Below are 18537 nucleotides of genomic sequence, written 5' to 3' on the forward strand. Positions count from 1 at the left end.
GCAAATATCATGATGAAACACTCTATCCCAGAAGCTTGTCTTGTGTTCCCGCACACATGCACACACTTGGTCGCTCATTCATGTATTTTTTTTTTCTCTCTATCTTCTGAAGGAGTTAGGCCAAGCTTCGAAAAACATTACCAGATTTCTCCTAGTTACAGGGCTAATTCTGCTAGCCAGAAGCAGACTGGAAAAAGGGAGAGGGAAAGCAAACAACAAGGTCCATTCAACAGTCTTGATGAGAAATCCACCCCTGATAAGAAAGGCAAGGTGCTAGAAGCCAGTCCCTGAATCCTGTTTACAGTCTCCCTCTTTGTATCAACCCCCTATTAATTGTCTAATATGGTGGTTTTCAACTTTGTTTTTCCATCTAGCAATATGGGGAGGGCAGTTTCCACTCCACCACCACTCACAAGTTTCATCCTGTGATGTCTCATTGTGAAACATGAGAAAATTTGTTAGATTGATAACCCCTTGAGAACCCGGGATCTAATATATTGGGAGATCCAACAGCTGCTGGACTCCCAGAAGGAGAAAGAAGGTTTTGCTTCTGCTTTCCCACCGTAAAGCTTCCTGCCTCTTGTTGGGGCAGGAGGGGTCTTTGCTGCTCTAAGCCTTCTTTCACCTCATGGCCTTTTGACTGTTACAAAGGGTGGTTTGTCTCTGTTCATCTACCCTCCCTAGGTCAGTCTGGTTGTGTGTTTTTTAATTTTATTTAAGGGTCATCCTCCCTTGTGACTAACTTTGCTACTATTCAGAGTTCTCAAATAGTAGCAGAGGGAAACTGATTTCTCTCCCCCCGCACCCCATCCCCCCAGTTTCATGGCTGCCTTCAAGGTTCTAAATAACAGCTGTGGAAGTGATTAGTATCTTGCCAATTTCACTTGGCTACTACTTGGAGAAAACGGAACAGCAGAGGCAGTGGTACCATTTGCCTGCAGAGTAAATAAGCTAACATTACTTTAGTTCATATTTTAAAGATTGTCTTTGCACCCAGAAGTGCTGGAAGTATTTTTCCATGAGACCCTGAATTCTGTAAATATTGATGGCTTTAGTTGCATTCCCTTTCCACTTCCCAGGGAAGGCTTTTACTCACTACTGACATATGGATTTTTCAAGTCCAGGTTAAGTCTTATTTTATGCAAGACAAGAATACTTGCTTTTTGCCTTAAATATAACTGTCTTAATATTTGCCTTTTGAAATTAAAGTTTTTTGTTGTCATCATTGACACAACTTTCATTTTAATGAGGTAAAATGAATTTTTTTTTCCGTTCCTTTCAACTCTGTCTCTTGCTGACTTTTAGGAAGAGATTTAAGTCTTATATATTCTCCAAAGACTTCCCCACCCTAGAATAATATTGATCAGTGTTCCAGTTATTTGTGTTCAAAATTACTGATTATTATAGGTGGGGCTGGTAGCATTGCCTGTTAATGTTGCCTGACATTTCCCATTATAAAGCCCTGTTTTCAGTTGCTTTTAACTTTGCCAAACTAACAAATTGAGCTGAAATTTTCCAGGCTGGGTGTCTGCCTCAGACTGCATATTTTTTGGAGAACTTCAGCCACAATGGTTCAGCAATTTCTGAGAACTAGGCTAGGGAAAAATGTTGTTTTGCCCATGTTAAATTCTAATGACCTTTGCTTCGAAAAGCTCTAGTGCCCGATTTCTTTGAATATAGACTCAGAATTTGGCACAGTGGGTGGCCTTTGTGTGAGGGTGTACTTTTTGCCATCCCCATGAAAATCTGCCCAAACTTGGCCAAGTTATAAGAGTTTAAAAAATGGCATGCTTACTATGAGGTTCCTTAAATTTTAGTAGCTAAATTTTCAAGATTTTTGACAGCACTGGTTATACTCCAGCCCCAGGCTGAGCAGTCCTTTCCCTGTAGCTCTAGGCTACTGAAGGCTGTGCTGGCTCTGGGTCCAAGTAACTAAACTGAGAGACATTCTCCAGTGCTCTCAGTGATACTCCCTCCTCCCCCAATTGGACCCAGGCTGCATGGAGGAGGAAATTGCCTGATGCAAATGCAAAGTGGCCAAGAGTTGGGCCTGTAGGAAAGGCGGAGGTAGTAGATTGGGGGGGGGAACAGGGACTATGAGTTGGAGTGTGCAGGTGACTGGAACAGGAAGCCAGGTGAGGAGACTGAGAACCAGTGGGCGGGGATACAGAGGTGACAAGGAGCCAGGGTGTAGAGGGGGTGACTTGGTACTGTTTGGACAAAGATTGGGACAAGGAACCAAGTGTGGGGGTGGGATACTGGGGACTAAGGCAGTAGGGATGGGAAATGTATGTGGGGGAAACGGGGAGGTGACTGGCCGTGGAGCTGCAACGCAGGGAACAGGGACTTAAAGTGCAGGGGGTAGGCTTAGTCTTGGACATGGAGTTTGGAGGGGTGAACCTAGAACGTGCTGGGCACTGGGATGAGAAGTTTGAAGAATGAAGACTAGAACTATTGAGGTGAAGAGAATGAACTGAGACAAGGAGCCAGGGATGGGGGAAGATAAGATTGGACTTGTGACTGGGTAGGTAAGATGGAATAGAGGAGTCTGTTCCCATTAAAGCACAGAGCCTGGAATGGAACTCTAGATTCTAGAGACTTACCCTTCTGCTCTCAGCACATACCTGTGAAACCCACTGGTAAAGTGTTCCATCCTCTTGTAGTGCTTGCCAACATACTACTGCTATCTGTTACTCCGTTAGCTCAAATGGCACAGGTCTGTGTAATTAATTTAAAGGTTCCAGGTCTGCCAATTGTCAGTGGAGATGTTGATATGGAATTTCTGTTTTTTTTCAGTTTTCTTAAAAACCTAGGAAATCACACACGTTTCTGTGTTTAAAATAACATTATTGAGGTAGCAAAGTCAAGCAGTCAGAAGTTAGGAGATGGCAGAATTAAAGTTTCAATGACAACCTGAATTCAGTGCTCTGTCATACAATCTTTAATTACATGCTCACATAGTATTTTTTTCACATGAAGTCCATCTCTAGTTGCAGTAGGACTATGACTTAGGCATGACTGTGTGTAGGGAGAAAGTGTCTTCGATCACATCTAGTCTGAATAGTAAGAGTTAATCACTGTTTACTGCTGGGAATATATCTTGGAACCCATGCTCATAATTCTTTGGGTCACCAAATCCCAAGGACAAGACTTAAAGCTATTTGTAATGGCTATTGGCTTAAAGCATTTATAACAACTCTTTTGGAATGTGGGAATTTAGTAGGATATTGGTATTGAAGATAAAACTGAACATTCATCTTCATAAGATGGAGGTAAACAGACGACTTATGCTTTCTCTTAACCATATTGAATCCTTGAGTATGAGGATAAATACTCTGTGCAGAATAAGCCTTGCTGATATTTCAAATAGGATAGCTCATGCTATTTGATATCACCTTTCTTTTACTGTTCTAAAAATGTCTTAATTTTATTTTAACCCCTGATAATACTGTGTACGTATCACCCTTCATCCAAGAATCATGAAGCATTCTACAATCAAAATCTCAACACCCCTTAAGAGGTAATACCTCATTTTACAGGTCAGGGTATGAAGGCAAAGAGAAGTTGTGATTTGCCCAAGGTCACTCAATCAGTGGCAGAGCTGGAAATGGGAATCCAGGTCATATTACTCAGTTCTGCACTCTAAACTATAGACCCTGTTCCTTTGCCATCTTCACAGAGTGTCAAGGATGCAACGTACAAAGGTTCACTTTTAGAATTTAATTTCAGAAAGACATTCCTGTTAAAGGCATAATCAAGAAAAGAACTTGTGAAGTTCCTTACCAGAATTGAACAGTATCAAGTGATTTTTTTTTTTTTCATCCATAACTAAATATTTTCAAGAAGAATCTGAGTATATCATCTACTCTTCAGGGTAAATTTTTTTGGGAACCTATTTTTGTAGACCAGTCAAGATCATGTGGCACAACAAACAATTTCTGGAATCGTATCGTATTTAAGTTTATACGAACTTGGGAAATTCAGAGTTAACACATTCTACTGTATTCTTAATTTACATGGTTTAAAGGCAAGTCTATATTAGAGAATTTTGGTATTGCAGACTGACGGGTTCCCCCCAGGATGCCACCTGGTTCTAGGGTACCACTGAGCCTGCCTGACCCACGAACCTGGGTTCCCTTCACACTGTTCTGCTGTGACAGGCCCTCAAACCTCTTCCAGAACACATACAGGTAGGGACCCACCCAGCTGCAGCTACATACAGATGCTGAGATCAGCTCTGCATGGGAAGGCTTCAGCTAAGGAACTGCCCAGCTACTTAACTGCATCCCCACCCCCGCCCGCCTTGGAGGGTAAACCCAAAATGATACCATCTTGCGCTGCACTGAGGAACTGCACAATATAAGCCCATGAAATTTGCCGTCTCCTTCAATGTGGACAGGAATATACACAGCTTCTTGCTCCAACTTATGACTCCCACATAAACTGGTTTTAGACAAGGCAAAAACAAATGCATTAACTACAAAAGAGATTTTTAAGTGATTAAAAGGTTTAACAGACCAATCAAAGCAGATTGCATTTTTGTTTGTTTGCTAGGCAATCTAAGGGTATGTCTGCACTACGAAATTAGGTCGAATTTATAGAAGCCGGTTTTATAGAAATCGGTTGTATACAGCCGATTGTGTGTCCCCCAACATAAAATGCTCTAAGTGCATTAAGTCGGCGGACCGTGTCCACAGTACCGAGGCTAGCGTCGACTTCCGGAGTGTTGCACTGTGGGTAGCTATCCCACAGTTCCCGCAGTCTCCGCCGCCCATTGGAATTCTGGGTTGAGATCCCAATGCCTGACTGATGCAAAACAGTGTCGTGGGGGGTTCTGGGTACATGTCGTCAGGCACCTCCCCCTCCGTCAGAGCAAAGGCAGACAATCTATTCGCACCTTTTTACCTGCGTTACCTGTGCAGACAACATACCACGCCAAGCATGGAAACCGCTCAGCTCACCGTCACCATATGCCCTCTGGGTGCTGGCAGACGTGGTACTGCATTGCTACACAGCAGCAGCTAATTGCCTTTTGGCAGTAGATGGTGCAGTATGACTGGTAGCCTTCATCGGCGATCTGGGTGCTGGCAGACGTGGGGCTGCATTGCACACAGCAGCAGCCCCTTGCCTTTTGGTAAAGATGGTATATTACGACTGGTATCCGTCGTCGTCGTACTGCAGTGGCTGTCAATCATGGGCACCGGGCAGTCTCGACGATGATGGCTATCAGTCATAGTATGCTATTTTCTGCCAAGCGCCCAGTATTTTCTGCCAAGCACCCAGAAGATGCCGAGGGCTATCAGTCATGCTGCACTGTCGTCTGCCAGCTTAAGATGTAAAAAATAGATTTGTTCTGTATTCAGTTGCTTCCCCCTCCCTCCGTGAAATCAACGGCCTGCTAAACCCAGGGTTTTGAGTTCAATCTTTGGGGGGGCCATTCTGTGCGACAGTTGTTTGTGTTTCTCCCTGGTGCACAGCCATCTTTGTTGATTTTAATTCCCTGTACCTGTACGCCATGTCGTCACTCGCCCCTCCCTCCGTCCGTCAGATACTAGTTTCGTGCCTTTTTTCAGCCTAGATGCCATAGCATCATGGATCCCGCTCAGATCACCGCGGCAATTATGAGCACTATGAACACCATGCGCATTGTCCTGGAGTATATGCAGAGCCAGGACATGCCAAAGCAAAACCAGGACCAGCCGAGGAGGCGATTGCAGCACGGCGACGAGAGTGATGAGGAAATTGACATGGACATAGACCTCTCACAAGGCACAGGCCCCAGCAATGCGCAAATCATGGTGTTACTGGGGCAGGTCTATCCATGGAACGCCAATTCTGGGCCCGGGAAACAAGCACAGACTGGTGGGACCGCATCATGCTGCAGGTGTGGGACGATTCCCAGCGGCTGTAAAACTTTCGCATGCGTAAGGGCACTTTCAAGGAACTTTGTGACTTGCTTTCCCCTGCCCTGAAGCGCCAGAATACCAGGATGAGAGCAGTCCTCACAGTTGAGAAGCGAATGGCGATAGCCCTGTGGAAGCTTGCAATGCCAGATAGCTGCCGGTCAGTCAGGAATCAATTTGGAGTGGGCAAATCTACTGTGGGGACTGCTGTGATCCAAGTTGCCAGGGCAATCAAAGACCTGGTGATATCAAGGGTAGTGACTCTGGGAAACGTGCAGGCCATAGTGGATGGCTTTGCTGCAATGGGATTCCCAAACTGTGGTGGGGCGATAGACGGAACCCATATCCCTATCTTGGCAGCGGAGCACCAAGCCACCGAGTACATAAACCACAAGGGGTACTTTTCAATGCTGCTGCAAGCCCTGGTGGATCACAAGGGATGTTTCACCAACATCAGCGTGGGATGGCCGGGAAAGGTACATGATGCTCGCGTCTTCAGGCACTCTGGTCTGTTTCGAAAGCTGGAGGAAGGGACTTTCTTCCCGGACCAGAAAATAACCGTTGGGGATGTTGAAATGCCTATAGTTATCCTTGGGGACCCAGCCTACCCCTTAATGTCATAGCTCATGAAGCCGTACACAGGCAGCCTGGACAGTAGTCAGGACCTGTTCAACTACAGGCTGAGCAAGTGCCGAATGGAGGTGGAATGTGCATTTGGACGTTTTAAAGCGCGCTGGCGCAGCTTACTGACTCGCTCAGACCTCAGCGAAAAGAATATCCCCATTGTTATTGCTGCTTGCTGTGCACTCCACAATATCTGAGAGAGTAAGGAGGAGACATTTATGGCGGGGTGGGAGGTTGAGGCACATTGCCTGGCCGCTGATTACGCGCAGCCAGACACTAGGACGGTTAGAAGAGCACAGCAGGGTACGATGCGCATCAGAGAAGCTTTGAAAACGAGTTTTGTGACTGGCCAGGCTACGGTGTGAAACTTCTGTTTTGTTTCTCCTTGATGAACCCTCCGCCCCAACCCTCACCCGGTTCACTCTACTCCCTGTAAACCAACCACCCCGCCCTCCCCTCCCCCTTCGAGCACCACTTGCAGAGGCAATAAAGTCATTGTTACTTCACATTCATGCATTCTTTATTAATTCATCACACAACTAGGGGGATAATTGCCAAGGTAGCCCGGGATGGGTGGGGGAGGAGGGAAGGAAAAGGACACACTGCAATTTAAAACTTTAACTTTTATTGAAGGCCAGCCTTCTGATGCTCGGGCAATCATCTGGGGTGGAGTGACTGGGTGGCTGGAGGCCCCCCCACCCTGTTCTTGGGCGTCTGGGTGAGGAGGCTATGGAACTTGGGGAGGAGGGCTGTTGGTTACACAAGGGTTGTAGCGGCGGTCTCTGCTCCTGCTGCCTTTCCTGCAGCTCAACCATACGCTGGAGCATACCAGTTTGATGCTTCAGCAGCCGGAGCATCACTCTTGCCTTCTGTCTGCAAGCTGACGCCACCTATCATCTTCGGCCCACCACTTGTTCTGTTCATCCCGCGATTCAGCCCGCCACCTCTCCTCTCGTTCATACTGTGCTTTTCTGTAGTGTGACATTGACTGCCTCCACGCATTCTGCTGTGCTCTTTCAGCGTGGGAGGACAGCTGGAGCTCCGTGAACATGTCATCCCTTCAGCCGTTTTCTCCTTCTAATCTTCACTAGCCTCTGTGAAGGAGAAACATTTGCAGCTGGTGGAGGAGAAGGGAGAGGTGGTTAAAAAAGACACATTTTAGAGAACAATGGGTACACTCTTTCACGTTAAATTTTGCTGTTCACATTACACAGCACATGTGTTTTCGTTACAAGGTCGCATTTTTCCTCTTATATTGAGGGTCTGCCCGTTTGGTGTGAGAGATCACTCATGCAGTGCCAGGCAACAGATTTCGGCTTGCAGGCAGCCATGGTAAGCCACAGTCTTTAGCTTTTTTAATCTTCTTAACGTGTGGGAATGGTTTCAAACAGTAGCGCCCTCATTTCCCATACCAAGCACCCATTGGGTTGGCCATTTAAAATGGGTTTGCAATGTAAAAGGAGGGGCTGCGGTTTCCGGGTTAACATGCAGCACAAACCCAACTAACCCTCCTCCCCTTCCCCATACCCAGTTATCGGGGATGATGACTTCACCCCTCCTCCCCCCCCCCCCCCCCCCCCCACCATGTGGCTAACAGCACGGAACATTTCTGTTCAGCAGAGCAGGACCGGGCACCTCTGAATGTCCCCTTAATAAAATTGCCCCATTTCAACCAGGTGACCGTGAATGATATCATTCTCCTGAGCATAACAAAGAGCGATAAGGAATGGATGTTGTCTGCATGCCAGCAAACACCGGGACCATACGCTGCCATGCTTTGTTATGCAATGATTCCAGACTACGTGCTACTGGCCTGGCGTGGTAAAGTGTCCTACCATGGCAGACGGGATAAGGCAGCCCTCCCCAGAAACCTTTTGCAAAGGCTTTGGGAGTACATGAAGGAGAGCTTTCTGGAGATGTCCCTGGAGGATTTCCGCTCCATCCCCATACACATTAACAGACTTTTCCAGTAGCTGTACTGGCCACGATTGCCAGGGCAAACTAATCATTAATCACTAAACACGCTTGCTTTTAAACCATGTGTAATGTTTACAAATGTACACTCACCAGAGGTCCCCTGTATGTCCTCAGGGTCTGGGAGCATGCCTTGGGTGAGTTTGGGGGTTACTGGCTCCAGGTCCAGGGTGATAAACATATCCTGGCTGTTGGGGAAAATGGTTTCTCTGCTTCCTTGCTGCTGTGAGCTATCTACATTATCTTAATCCTCATCTTCCTCGTACCCCAAACCCGCTTCCCTGTGTGTTTCTCCAGTGACGGAGTCATAGCACACGGTTGGGGTAGTGCTGGCTGCACCCCCTAGCATGGCATGCAGCTCCGCGTAGAAGCGGCATGTTTGCGGCTCTGCCCCGAACCTTCCGTTTGCCTCTCTGGCTTTGTGGTAGGCTTGCCTTAGCTCCTTAATTTTCACACGGCACTGCTGTGCATCCCTGTTATGGCCTCTGTCCTTCATGGCCTGGGAGACCTTTTCTAATATTTTGCCATTTCGTTTACTGCTACGGAGTTCAGCTAGCACTGATTCATCTCCCCATATGGTGAGCAAATCCAGTACCTCCCGTTCGGTCCATGATGGAGCTCTTTTGCGATCCTGGGGCTCCATCACGGTTACCTGTGCTGATGAGCTCTGCGTGGTCACCTGTGCTCTCCACGCTGGGCAAACAGGAAATGAAATTCAAACGTTCGCGGGGCTTTTCCTGTCTACCTGCTCAGTGCATCTGAGTTGAGAGCGCTGTCCAGATGAAGCACTGTGGGATAGCTCCCGGAGGCCAATAACGTCGAATTCCATCCACACTACCCCAAATCCGACCCGCTGAGGCAGATTTTATCGCTAATCCCCTCGTCGGAGGTGGAGTAAAGAAACCAGTTTAAAGGGCCCTTTAAGTCGAAAGAAAGGGCTTCGTTGTGTGAACATGTCCAGGCTTAATTCGATTTAACGCTGCTAAAGTCTACCTAAACTTGTAGTGTAGACCAGGCCTAAGTTTAATATATTAAGAGATTGGATATGAGTAGCAATTTCTCACCCTGAAAGATGATTTAAGCCGGTTGTAGAGATTCTTAATGGGTCAGCTGCCCTTGCTTGCAGCTTAAAAACCCCAGGTATTCCTTTCATAGGCTAGAAACCTCTCTAGCCTGTGTCCAGCACTTTCCCCTGTGCGTCCCTCCCTCCCCCCCAGTTTAGTTCTTGTTCCTCAGGTGTTTCCAAGAGTCTCGTTAGAGTGGGAGTCAATGAACAACCTCTGATGTCACTCCCCTGTGTTAAATCGTTTTTGCGTATGGCAAGAACCTTTTGTATTCCAAGCTTGGTTCCCATGCCCGGTCAGTGGAAAAGTACTGGTATTCCAAGATGGAGTCCAGTACCAGGTGACTTGGTCAGGTGTCCCTGTAGGGTCACAGTAGCCATGACTCAGAGGCTGTTTGTAGTGTACTCAAGAAGGCTTCCTGGTGGGAAAATTCTTCTAAGCCCTATTGTTCTCCCTAATGGCCCTTCTCAGCCAGCCATCTAGACTGGCAACCTTTTCCCCAGGTGTAAACACATTTCTAATAGATGCATAGACAATGTTCCTAACTTCAGATACCAAAATGATACATGCATACAAGTAGGATAATTCTATTCAGTAAATCATAACCTTTTCAATGATATCTCACATGCCTCATCTTGCACAAAATACATCACAATTATGCCATACTCATATAATTGTAACCCCTTTGGGGTTTAGAGAGCATGGCCCTTTAAATCTTTTTCCTAAGAGGGAGGGGAGAGTAAGAAAAAAGGAGAGAAACTCCAGGGGGCAGCGCTGGAGCTCCAGGGAGAGGGGGAGGCAGCCTTCAGGCCCAATGCAGAGTCAGAAGCCCCAGTACTCACAGCCCCGTGCAGCTCTGGGCAGCAGTGATACTGGGTCCAGTTCCGGCCTGTCCTTCTCGGCAATTCCTCCCTGGCACAGTGCTCCTCCTGGCTCTTGTCCTGGGGTGTCCCCGATTGGCCCTGTCCGTCTCAGGCCCTGGACAGGGCGTATCGGGGACATCCCAGGACAGGAGGAGCACTGTGCCAAGGAGGAATTGCCGAGAAGGACAGGCTGGACCCAGTATCACTGCTGCCCAGAGCTGCACGGGGCTGTGAGTACTGGGGTTTCTGACTCTGCATTGGGCCTGCAGGCTGCCTCCCCCTCTCCCTGGAGCTCCAGCGCTGCCCCCTGGAGTTTCCCTCCTTTTTTCTTATTCTCCCCCTCCCACTTAGGAAAAAGATTTAAAGGGCCATGCTCTCTAAACCCCAAAGGGGTTACATAATATTATGAAGTATAGGGGGTGTAATGCCACAGCGGTAACCCCATTCATATTGTGACCGGAGTCCTAGGGGAGCCAACTGAGGTCACGCAATAAGGGTGAACTGCAAAGAATAGGGCAGACAATCCCCAAAGATTGTGGATATTCCAATACGTAGATTTACCAAACCAGAACAGCTTATGTAATACCTCACTGGTTACCCAGAAGCCAACAACACAGTTCCCTTAAAGTAACCCAGTAAGCCTCATGCCTCCACCCAGATACCCAAGTCAAATATGATGATTACTAAAAATCTTATTCATAATATAAAAAAGTTCTACCAATCCTTTGGGATCGAATACATTACTTCCCAGGAACTGTCTGTTTGCTTTTATCTGGTTTAATGTTAACCATGTAAACACACAAGGGGGAAGAGACCTATAAACCCCCCCTGCTGGACTTTATCCCCTGAGCCCTGAACCCACCGAACCTAACTGAATCCCACCACATGAGGGTCACTCCATCCCCATTACCCAGCCCACTTACTTATACCCATGACTGTCTCTACTTTCTGTATGGGTGATAGACTCTCACTGCTTGTCGGCTGTATCCTGATCCCGCCTACCAGTTACCCCCCCCCCCCCCATTGGGGACATTGCAGTCTGTTTATATTATGTGTGCTGCCCAACCTCAAAACACTAACATCCTCCCTATACTCTGTATGTTACCACCAATGACCAATAACTGACGCCTCAAATTTACTGTATTGTTTATTTTTCAAATATTACCTCTAATTCTATAACAGGCTAGAACTTTGATGTGCAAACCTGTACTATCTCGCATGGAATTGCCCTAATGACCATTTGCATTTTTTCTAAGCCTCTAAAGGTTGGCTCCGGGTTATTTAGCCTGCAAGCTGCTTAACCCTTTCTGGCCATGTGTCATACTTCATATAAGATTTGCTGCAATTATGAGTGGTAGCAACAATGGTTTGCATGGTCATATTTTAATCACATAATGTAACACATACTCACACAAGTGCTTACAAAGCATGCATGAGTTGCTAGCACCATTGAAATTGCACTTGCTTGGAGCAAAGCTAACAATTGTATTTTGTATCATCACTTTGCACCTAGGGTAAACAAAATGATGCCCTAAAGCCACACCATTACAAGGAGTGTTCCCTGCACAGTGCCATAATGATGCAATTGCTTCAGCAACTGCTCTGCAATATGCAATGTTTCTTGTACTTCTGAATAATTTCTTGTTTTGAATATTCAGGTCTATAATTCTGTGTACAAATTTTCTGTTTTATTAACATGTAGTCGAGACCATTTTCAGTCTATTTCAGAAAATAGAATTTTAGTGCAATAATGATTCCATTTTAAGTTACAAAATATATATTAAACGAAAAATAATTTGTATGGTTCAAACTAAAAAATCATCTGTGGTCTGCCACCTCGCCACCTGTGGACTGCTAGTCTCAAACCCCTTCTTTGAGGACCGTGCTGAGAACTACAGGATAGATACCCATCAGGCACTAGTGTTGCAGCTGTTGGAAGAAGTGCTGGTTTGGGCACCGCAAACGGTTTTATATTTGCACCTTTACAATTTATAGTTGTAATTTCTAATGGTGCAGTTTTGTAGAAATCACTGGAGTTTTCACGTGTAGTATAATATGCTATGATCATACCCTTTTCCCTGACCATGCAGAACAAAGGCTTGTTGATAAGCATATAGGAAGAAATTTCTATTTCTTACAGGCATGAATATTAAATTTAGATTTTTGTTCATTCCAAACCCCTTGTATTACAATAAAATTAAGTAAAATTTGGGCTTGACAAAATGGATGCCTTAAAAGGAATGTAAATAAAAATGAGAGAAGAGAAGCCAACTTCCTGTGGCTCTACAATAGAATATTACAAAACGTGTTTACATCTGCAGATATGTTACCTTTGTCCTTTTTGTAGAAGAGCACAAGTACTTTAATTTTAATGTGTCGTTTTTTGTGTCCTACCTTTAGTTCAAGGAGGCTCCCCCCTTCAGCTCCTTGTGATGTAAATGCCTTGCAATTTGATCTTTGAAGCTACATTTTCACTTAATTGTATTTTAATGTGGATGTAGGTAGGTGTGTTTTCTTTAAAGGAAAATATGCCCTCAAATTGCATACAAGATACTGTCATTTGGATATATTTGCAGATATTTAATTTAAAAAATTATTACTGATTAAAGCTTCCAATCTGAGAATAATACCAGCACACTCTTTTGGTGTGTTTCTATCAACACTGTATAATGAAAAAATGTGGCTTAGTCCTTACAATGCGTGAACAACAATAGGAATGCTGATAAAAGATATTTGTTTAAACCTATTAACTTTTGGAAATGCCTACAGCTAACTCCAAAAATCAAAACATGGATACATTTTTAAACTTGCTTTCTACCCTCTGCTGTAAAATCAAATTAATTCTAAATCTTTCTCTGAACATTCATAAGGTGCATGGCAAGACTTCTAAATATAAATTTTCAGCCCTAATAGTACCTTTGTGGCTGAATTCTAAGCCTCTGGAATTTGGAAACGAATAATGAATATCTTGTACTAAAATATATTCAGTTCCTTTTTTAAAAAAAAATCAGAAAATGAGAGAAACAGTAGAATCAATTTAAAAAAGAATCCTGTAAATATTTAGAGGCAGCTTCATTTGTCCTTCATGATTTAATTCCTGCTGATTTTATTGAATTCTCCACTGTAGATAAGTCGTGCTACTAAAATATTACTTGTCTTGAAAGCAGTGGCAGCAGAATGAGGCAACATGAAACAAACATTCCCCTTCCCCCCAATAGTTAGACAGAACTCAGTGGAATTAGAGCTATTCTGAAAAAACAATTTTCATAATTTTTTTTTCTACTTTTGTCAAACTTTCATTTTGATGAAAAATAGCAGACCAACTCTAGTTGGAATGCCTCTGATTTTTACCAAAAATATAAGGCTGCATCTTTGTGTTGGGATAACAGCACTCAGGATGCTGTTATGGTAGGATTATTGTCGTGTTACTTACACCAGCTGAGTGACATTCTCAGTTGGTCAGGAGTAGCTGATGGAAGCTGTGGGAGATTGAAGTGAGACACCAAAAAACAGATGATGGTGTCCTAAAAGATCCTCTAGTCACCGGGCTTGTGTTAGAGTAGTTCTGGTCACGAGCCAAAAGACTTCGCAGAGTACTCTGGGTCTCTCTCTCTCTCACACACACACTTACCCGGCCTTATTCTAGGTACTATTCCGAAGTACCTCTAGGTACTATTTTCAAGTACCTCGATGCATCACTCGAGGCGGTAAAAACCCCTCCTGAGGCGGTAACAACCCCTCAACACCAGTGCATACCTATGCACCTCGCATATGCATACAGGGGGCGGCAACAATTCCCCTAAGCCGCTTAGCATCTGACCTTGCTGCACAGTCAATAAGTTCGGATGGCGTGAGCCCAACAGGGTCAAACGGCCCCACGGACAGTCCTTCTTCGACACCCCAATAGAGATTTCAAAAGGTCTCCTACCTCTATTGTGGCGCCATGGGGTTCGAAGGGGAATGATCAGTAGCAGCTGCCGGTGCCTCTGCGGGCGTTGCCATCCCGGACGAGCCCCCAAATTGTCGGAGAAAAACAGAGTTCTCACTATTTGTTTGGGTACAGCAAGATAGATGCTTTATTAACTCTCACAACTGCGCAGAGGGAGAGAGCTAAGCAGGTCTCTCAACAGGTAAAAATTACAGCAAGCATTTATACTTTTTGTTACGGACAATAATCAGCAACAGCTGCATTTTGTTTATACATAGGTCATTTTGATATCTTGTTTTGCTCACTAATGTAGACTCTTAGTCTACATTCTATATTATTTACACAAGGTCGCAGCAACTTTTTACAGTTTTTTTTTTTTTAACTCGCTTTACACATTTTTCGCTTTTACAAATTTTGCATTATTAAAGTTACAGTTAGCCTAACTCTTGCTAACGAACTGTCATGCATTGCATCCCCTTTTTGTCAGTTTGTTTTTTTTTTTTTTGCTTTTACAATGGCTTAATTCCTGCTTCATCTAGGAGACTTTACATTTGCTCTAACTGGTGATCCAGTTCTCACAAGTGTTGCTGTTACACTACCCTAGTGCCAAAATAATGCTGTTTGCTGTGCCCCAGCAGCAGAATTTTACCATCATTCGACTGGCCTGCCCCTCTCTGTTAGTATTCAGTGCTATCATTGAGAGGGGAAGGGGGGCAGGATTGAAACTAAATTTATGCATGACATCGCTTTGATATTAGTTTTCAGCAGTAACATCATTGGGAAACAGCATATGTTCTAAGGGGTCCTCTTGTGCCAGTTTTCACTGCTGGCATCAAGTGAAAATCTGTGATACCGGTTGTTTCTAAAAGTGTCATCTTACATCTTGTTTGGGAAAAAATGGTTGAAAGTATCAAGATAATTAAAAAATGAAGTAGAAATAACCCTTCTGAAACTTGCCTTGTTTTGGTAGTACATATGGCATTCAGTGCCAAATCCAGTTTGCTTTTTAGTCAGCTAAATTTTTACTTAAGCCGGATGGTACATGTCACTGAGAAAATCGTTCCATCTGTATTGGTTCTTCAAAGGCTTTTTACATAAAGGTGCTTTGTGTGAGATTTACAGGTCAGCTAGTTAACTGTTCCTCATTTCTTTTGTATTCAATATTTTCAGAATCCCGTCAAAGCAACTCGATTTCTAATTTCTGGATCTGTCCCATCTTACTAGATTTAAGTGGCTTTTTTGTTTGTTTTTTCCATGCAGGTACTGCTCATTAATCACCATGAGTGTGGATCTGAAGAAGAATTAATTACCTCTAATTTTTTGAGTATGTTTAACTTCAGATACACACAACGTAGCCTCCTTCCCCATTAGATTCTTAGAAGGTAGTTATAATACTTTTTATAGTCTCCTTCTTGTGGCTTTGATAGTTTATGATCAATAACAAGAAAAAACCCTGTTCCTTAAGTTTTGGGCAACTGCATGCCAATCAGTTCATTTAAAACCTCCTGGAGGTCTTTCGCATGCCAGAACTTTAAAACTGAGTGTGTATTTGTGGAGGTAACCGTGTTAAAGAATTTTTAAAATAAAAACGTAGTTGATTTCCATTTCTGGACTCTGGAAAATTATATTTTTTATAGGCTGGGAAATCAGTTATATTGGTTGAGTGAGTTTGTAATTCAAACTAAATTTTCATGATAACAATCTTGCAAAAAAAAATCATTCATTTGGAAATTTTAAGATAAAAGTTTCATGAGTTGTGTCTGAATATGGTTGGTATACAAAATGTTGTATTGAATGATACTGCATTATGCCTATTGTGTGAATAAATAAGGACTGATCAAGTTGTTTACCAGCTATCCTATCACTAATTAGTTATTGCATAGGTTTTGCACAGGCTGATTATATCTAGATAAATTGATATGTATGTCACTCTTCTGATTGTAAAAAGATTATCTTGTACACTGTATAGATAAATATTTGTTTTACTTAGGGATGGAAGAAAGAGAGAATTTTGGCTGAATATCCTGATGGCAAGATAATAATGGTTCTTCCTGATGATCCAAAGTATGCACTTAAAAAGGTACATTGAAGCTATTAATTTTTTTTATAAAGTATACTCTATCCTGCACGATATTTTTTTCTAAGGATAAATATGGTGTTTAAACTTATTTCACTATAAACTAATTTTATTATGAAGTCTTTTCTTGGATGCCAAAACTATAAGAACACTTCAGTGCAGACTTAGACTTACCACCTCCCCTCACTCCCTAACTGCACCAAGTCCAACCTTGGCACATCTGATAATTCAGCCCTATGTATTCACCCTATCCTAGACGAAGCCCTTTGATCATGGGTAGTCTGTAGTTGATTAATAGAGTAAACAATTGAAGGGGGGAAGTTATGAGAAACTGCATTATTTTATTTGTTTTTCTTCCAAGAAATTATCATAAGGGCTTGATCTGCAATTGATATATATTACAGACTCTTGTTGATTTCAACTAGAGTTTTGCATATGGAACAACTGACAAATCCATCCTTTGAGATTAGCAGTTGGTTCTGAAATTCCAGAAGAAAGAAACAATGCTTTTGTAAAATGTCATTGAAGTTTTAAGCCTGTTAAACTGAAATATCACATTTAAATATAAATCTAACCTTTTTAATACTAGATTTAAAATCTTTTGAAATGCATATTATAAGAATGAAGACTGACATGCACCTATAGTGAATTTAATTGTAGTTCAGATAATGGAATCTAAGATCAGATAAATACAAGAGAGATTCAAGACTGAAATTAATTGTAACATACGATCAAAAATCTTTTACTATCAAAATCTATTACCTTTTTTCTTTATCATGTTCTACAAAATTTTCTAATACCTGTAAACTTGACTACTTATTATGACAATTTGTGTAACTGCAAGTATCTGATTTGGGCAATGATTAGAAGTAATTTATTTCATTGTGATTTTACATTTCTAGTAGTTAGGCAAAATATTCAAGAAGTTGTGACTTGGTTAGGTTTAAGAAATAGCTTTTGACTTGTGAAGTAGATCTTTTTTTGTGTAATAAATTTTTAATTGATGTTTAAACTTATTAAAATATTAACATATTACAAGCAAGGAATTATTACAGTTCATGACTTGCCTTTTGGCATAGCAGTGGTGTTCTGCAATATTAACTGTAAGACCTGTGATTAGTGCTTCTGTTACCTCATTTCCAAGGACTTCAGAGAATACTGCAACAAAAAAACTGCTAACTTGCTGCAATAGGGTACTTGCTCAAATTTCATGAACTTGAGCTGGTTTTACCCCGCTCAGTGCATCAATGGGAGACCTTCAGGGATATTAGTGATGGAACATGTGTACGTTTTTTGTGCTCTAGATAGCATTTTCTATGGAACCTTTTTCTGCAGCTTTGGATACACTTCTCCCCCCTTACTTATTTTTAATGAATTGTGTTGACGACTGATTGTCCTGAAAGAAAAAAGTGTGCAATTAAATTCTCAACCTTACAAGTCAGGAAATTAGAGTCCCATGATAACCATAGCTCTCCACTCTAGTGTGACAAAACTATTAGTATGATCCTAATGAAAAACTGAGACAATTTTCTAAATTAGTATGTATCATCTAATAGTAAATGTACATATACATTACTCTTACTGCTTACATTGTTATCACATGAAATGCTGTACTTTACACTGAATTACATGATTTCTTTGGGATTAAAATACCAATTTCAATATAACATTGAAGTAAGACTTTTGCATATTGCCTGCTTATGTATCAGATGCTTTTAAGCCTCTAAAGGTGTCCCTACACTGCAAAGAAAAACCTGCCGCTGTCTTGTGCCAGCTGACTCAGTTGCGGGGCTGGTTCATTGCTGTGTAGGCTTGGGCTCTAGTCCAAGCCCTGGGACTCTGCAGGGAGGGAGGTCCCAGAGCTTGGACTCCAGCCCAAGCCTAGAAGTCTATAAAGCAATGAAACAGCCCCACAGCCCAAGCCCTGTGAGCCTGAGTCAGCTGGCGTGGATCAGCTGTGGGTTTTTCTTTGCTGTGTAGGCGTATCCTAACAGAGAGGGACAGTCAGTCATTTCAAATTCCTAATTAATTTGCTAGAGTATCTTTTAAGACACAACAAACTTTTGTGCAAAGTACAGGAAGTCTTAAAGCTGAGAGAGAAGTC

At 43.0% G+C, this 18537-nt stretch overlaps 1 protein-coding gene across 5 annotated transcripts in view; it reads left to right on the plus strand.

The window, feature by feature from the left end:
• The window catches only part of ESCO1 (establishment of sister chromatid cohesion N-acetyltransferase 1), a 61526-nt gene that overhangs the window by 35722 nt on the left and 7267 nt on the right, over positions 1 to 18537 (plus strand). For 2 of the 5 annotated variants that reach the window (XM_054017723.1, XM_054017724.1), the window contains one exon: positions 16347 to 16436. In XM_054017723.1, the coding sequence (XP_053873698.1) occupies positions 16347 to 16436 (90 nt within the window). Of the gene's footprint in view, positions 1 to 15616; positions 15739 to 16346; positions 16437 to 18537 lie in introns of those variants that run through there. The other 3 variants (XM_054017725.1, XM_054017727.1, XM_054017726.1) reach the window with 3 other exon arrangements.

This window comes from Malaclemys terrapin, chromosome 2 (assembly GCF_027887155.1).
Source record: "Malaclemys terrapin pileata isolate rMalTer1 chromosome 2, rMalTer1.hap1, whole genome shotgun sequence".
Taxonomy (NCBI): domain Eukaryota; kingdom Metazoa; phylum Chordata; order Testudines; family Emydidae; genus Malaclemys; species Malaclemys terrapin.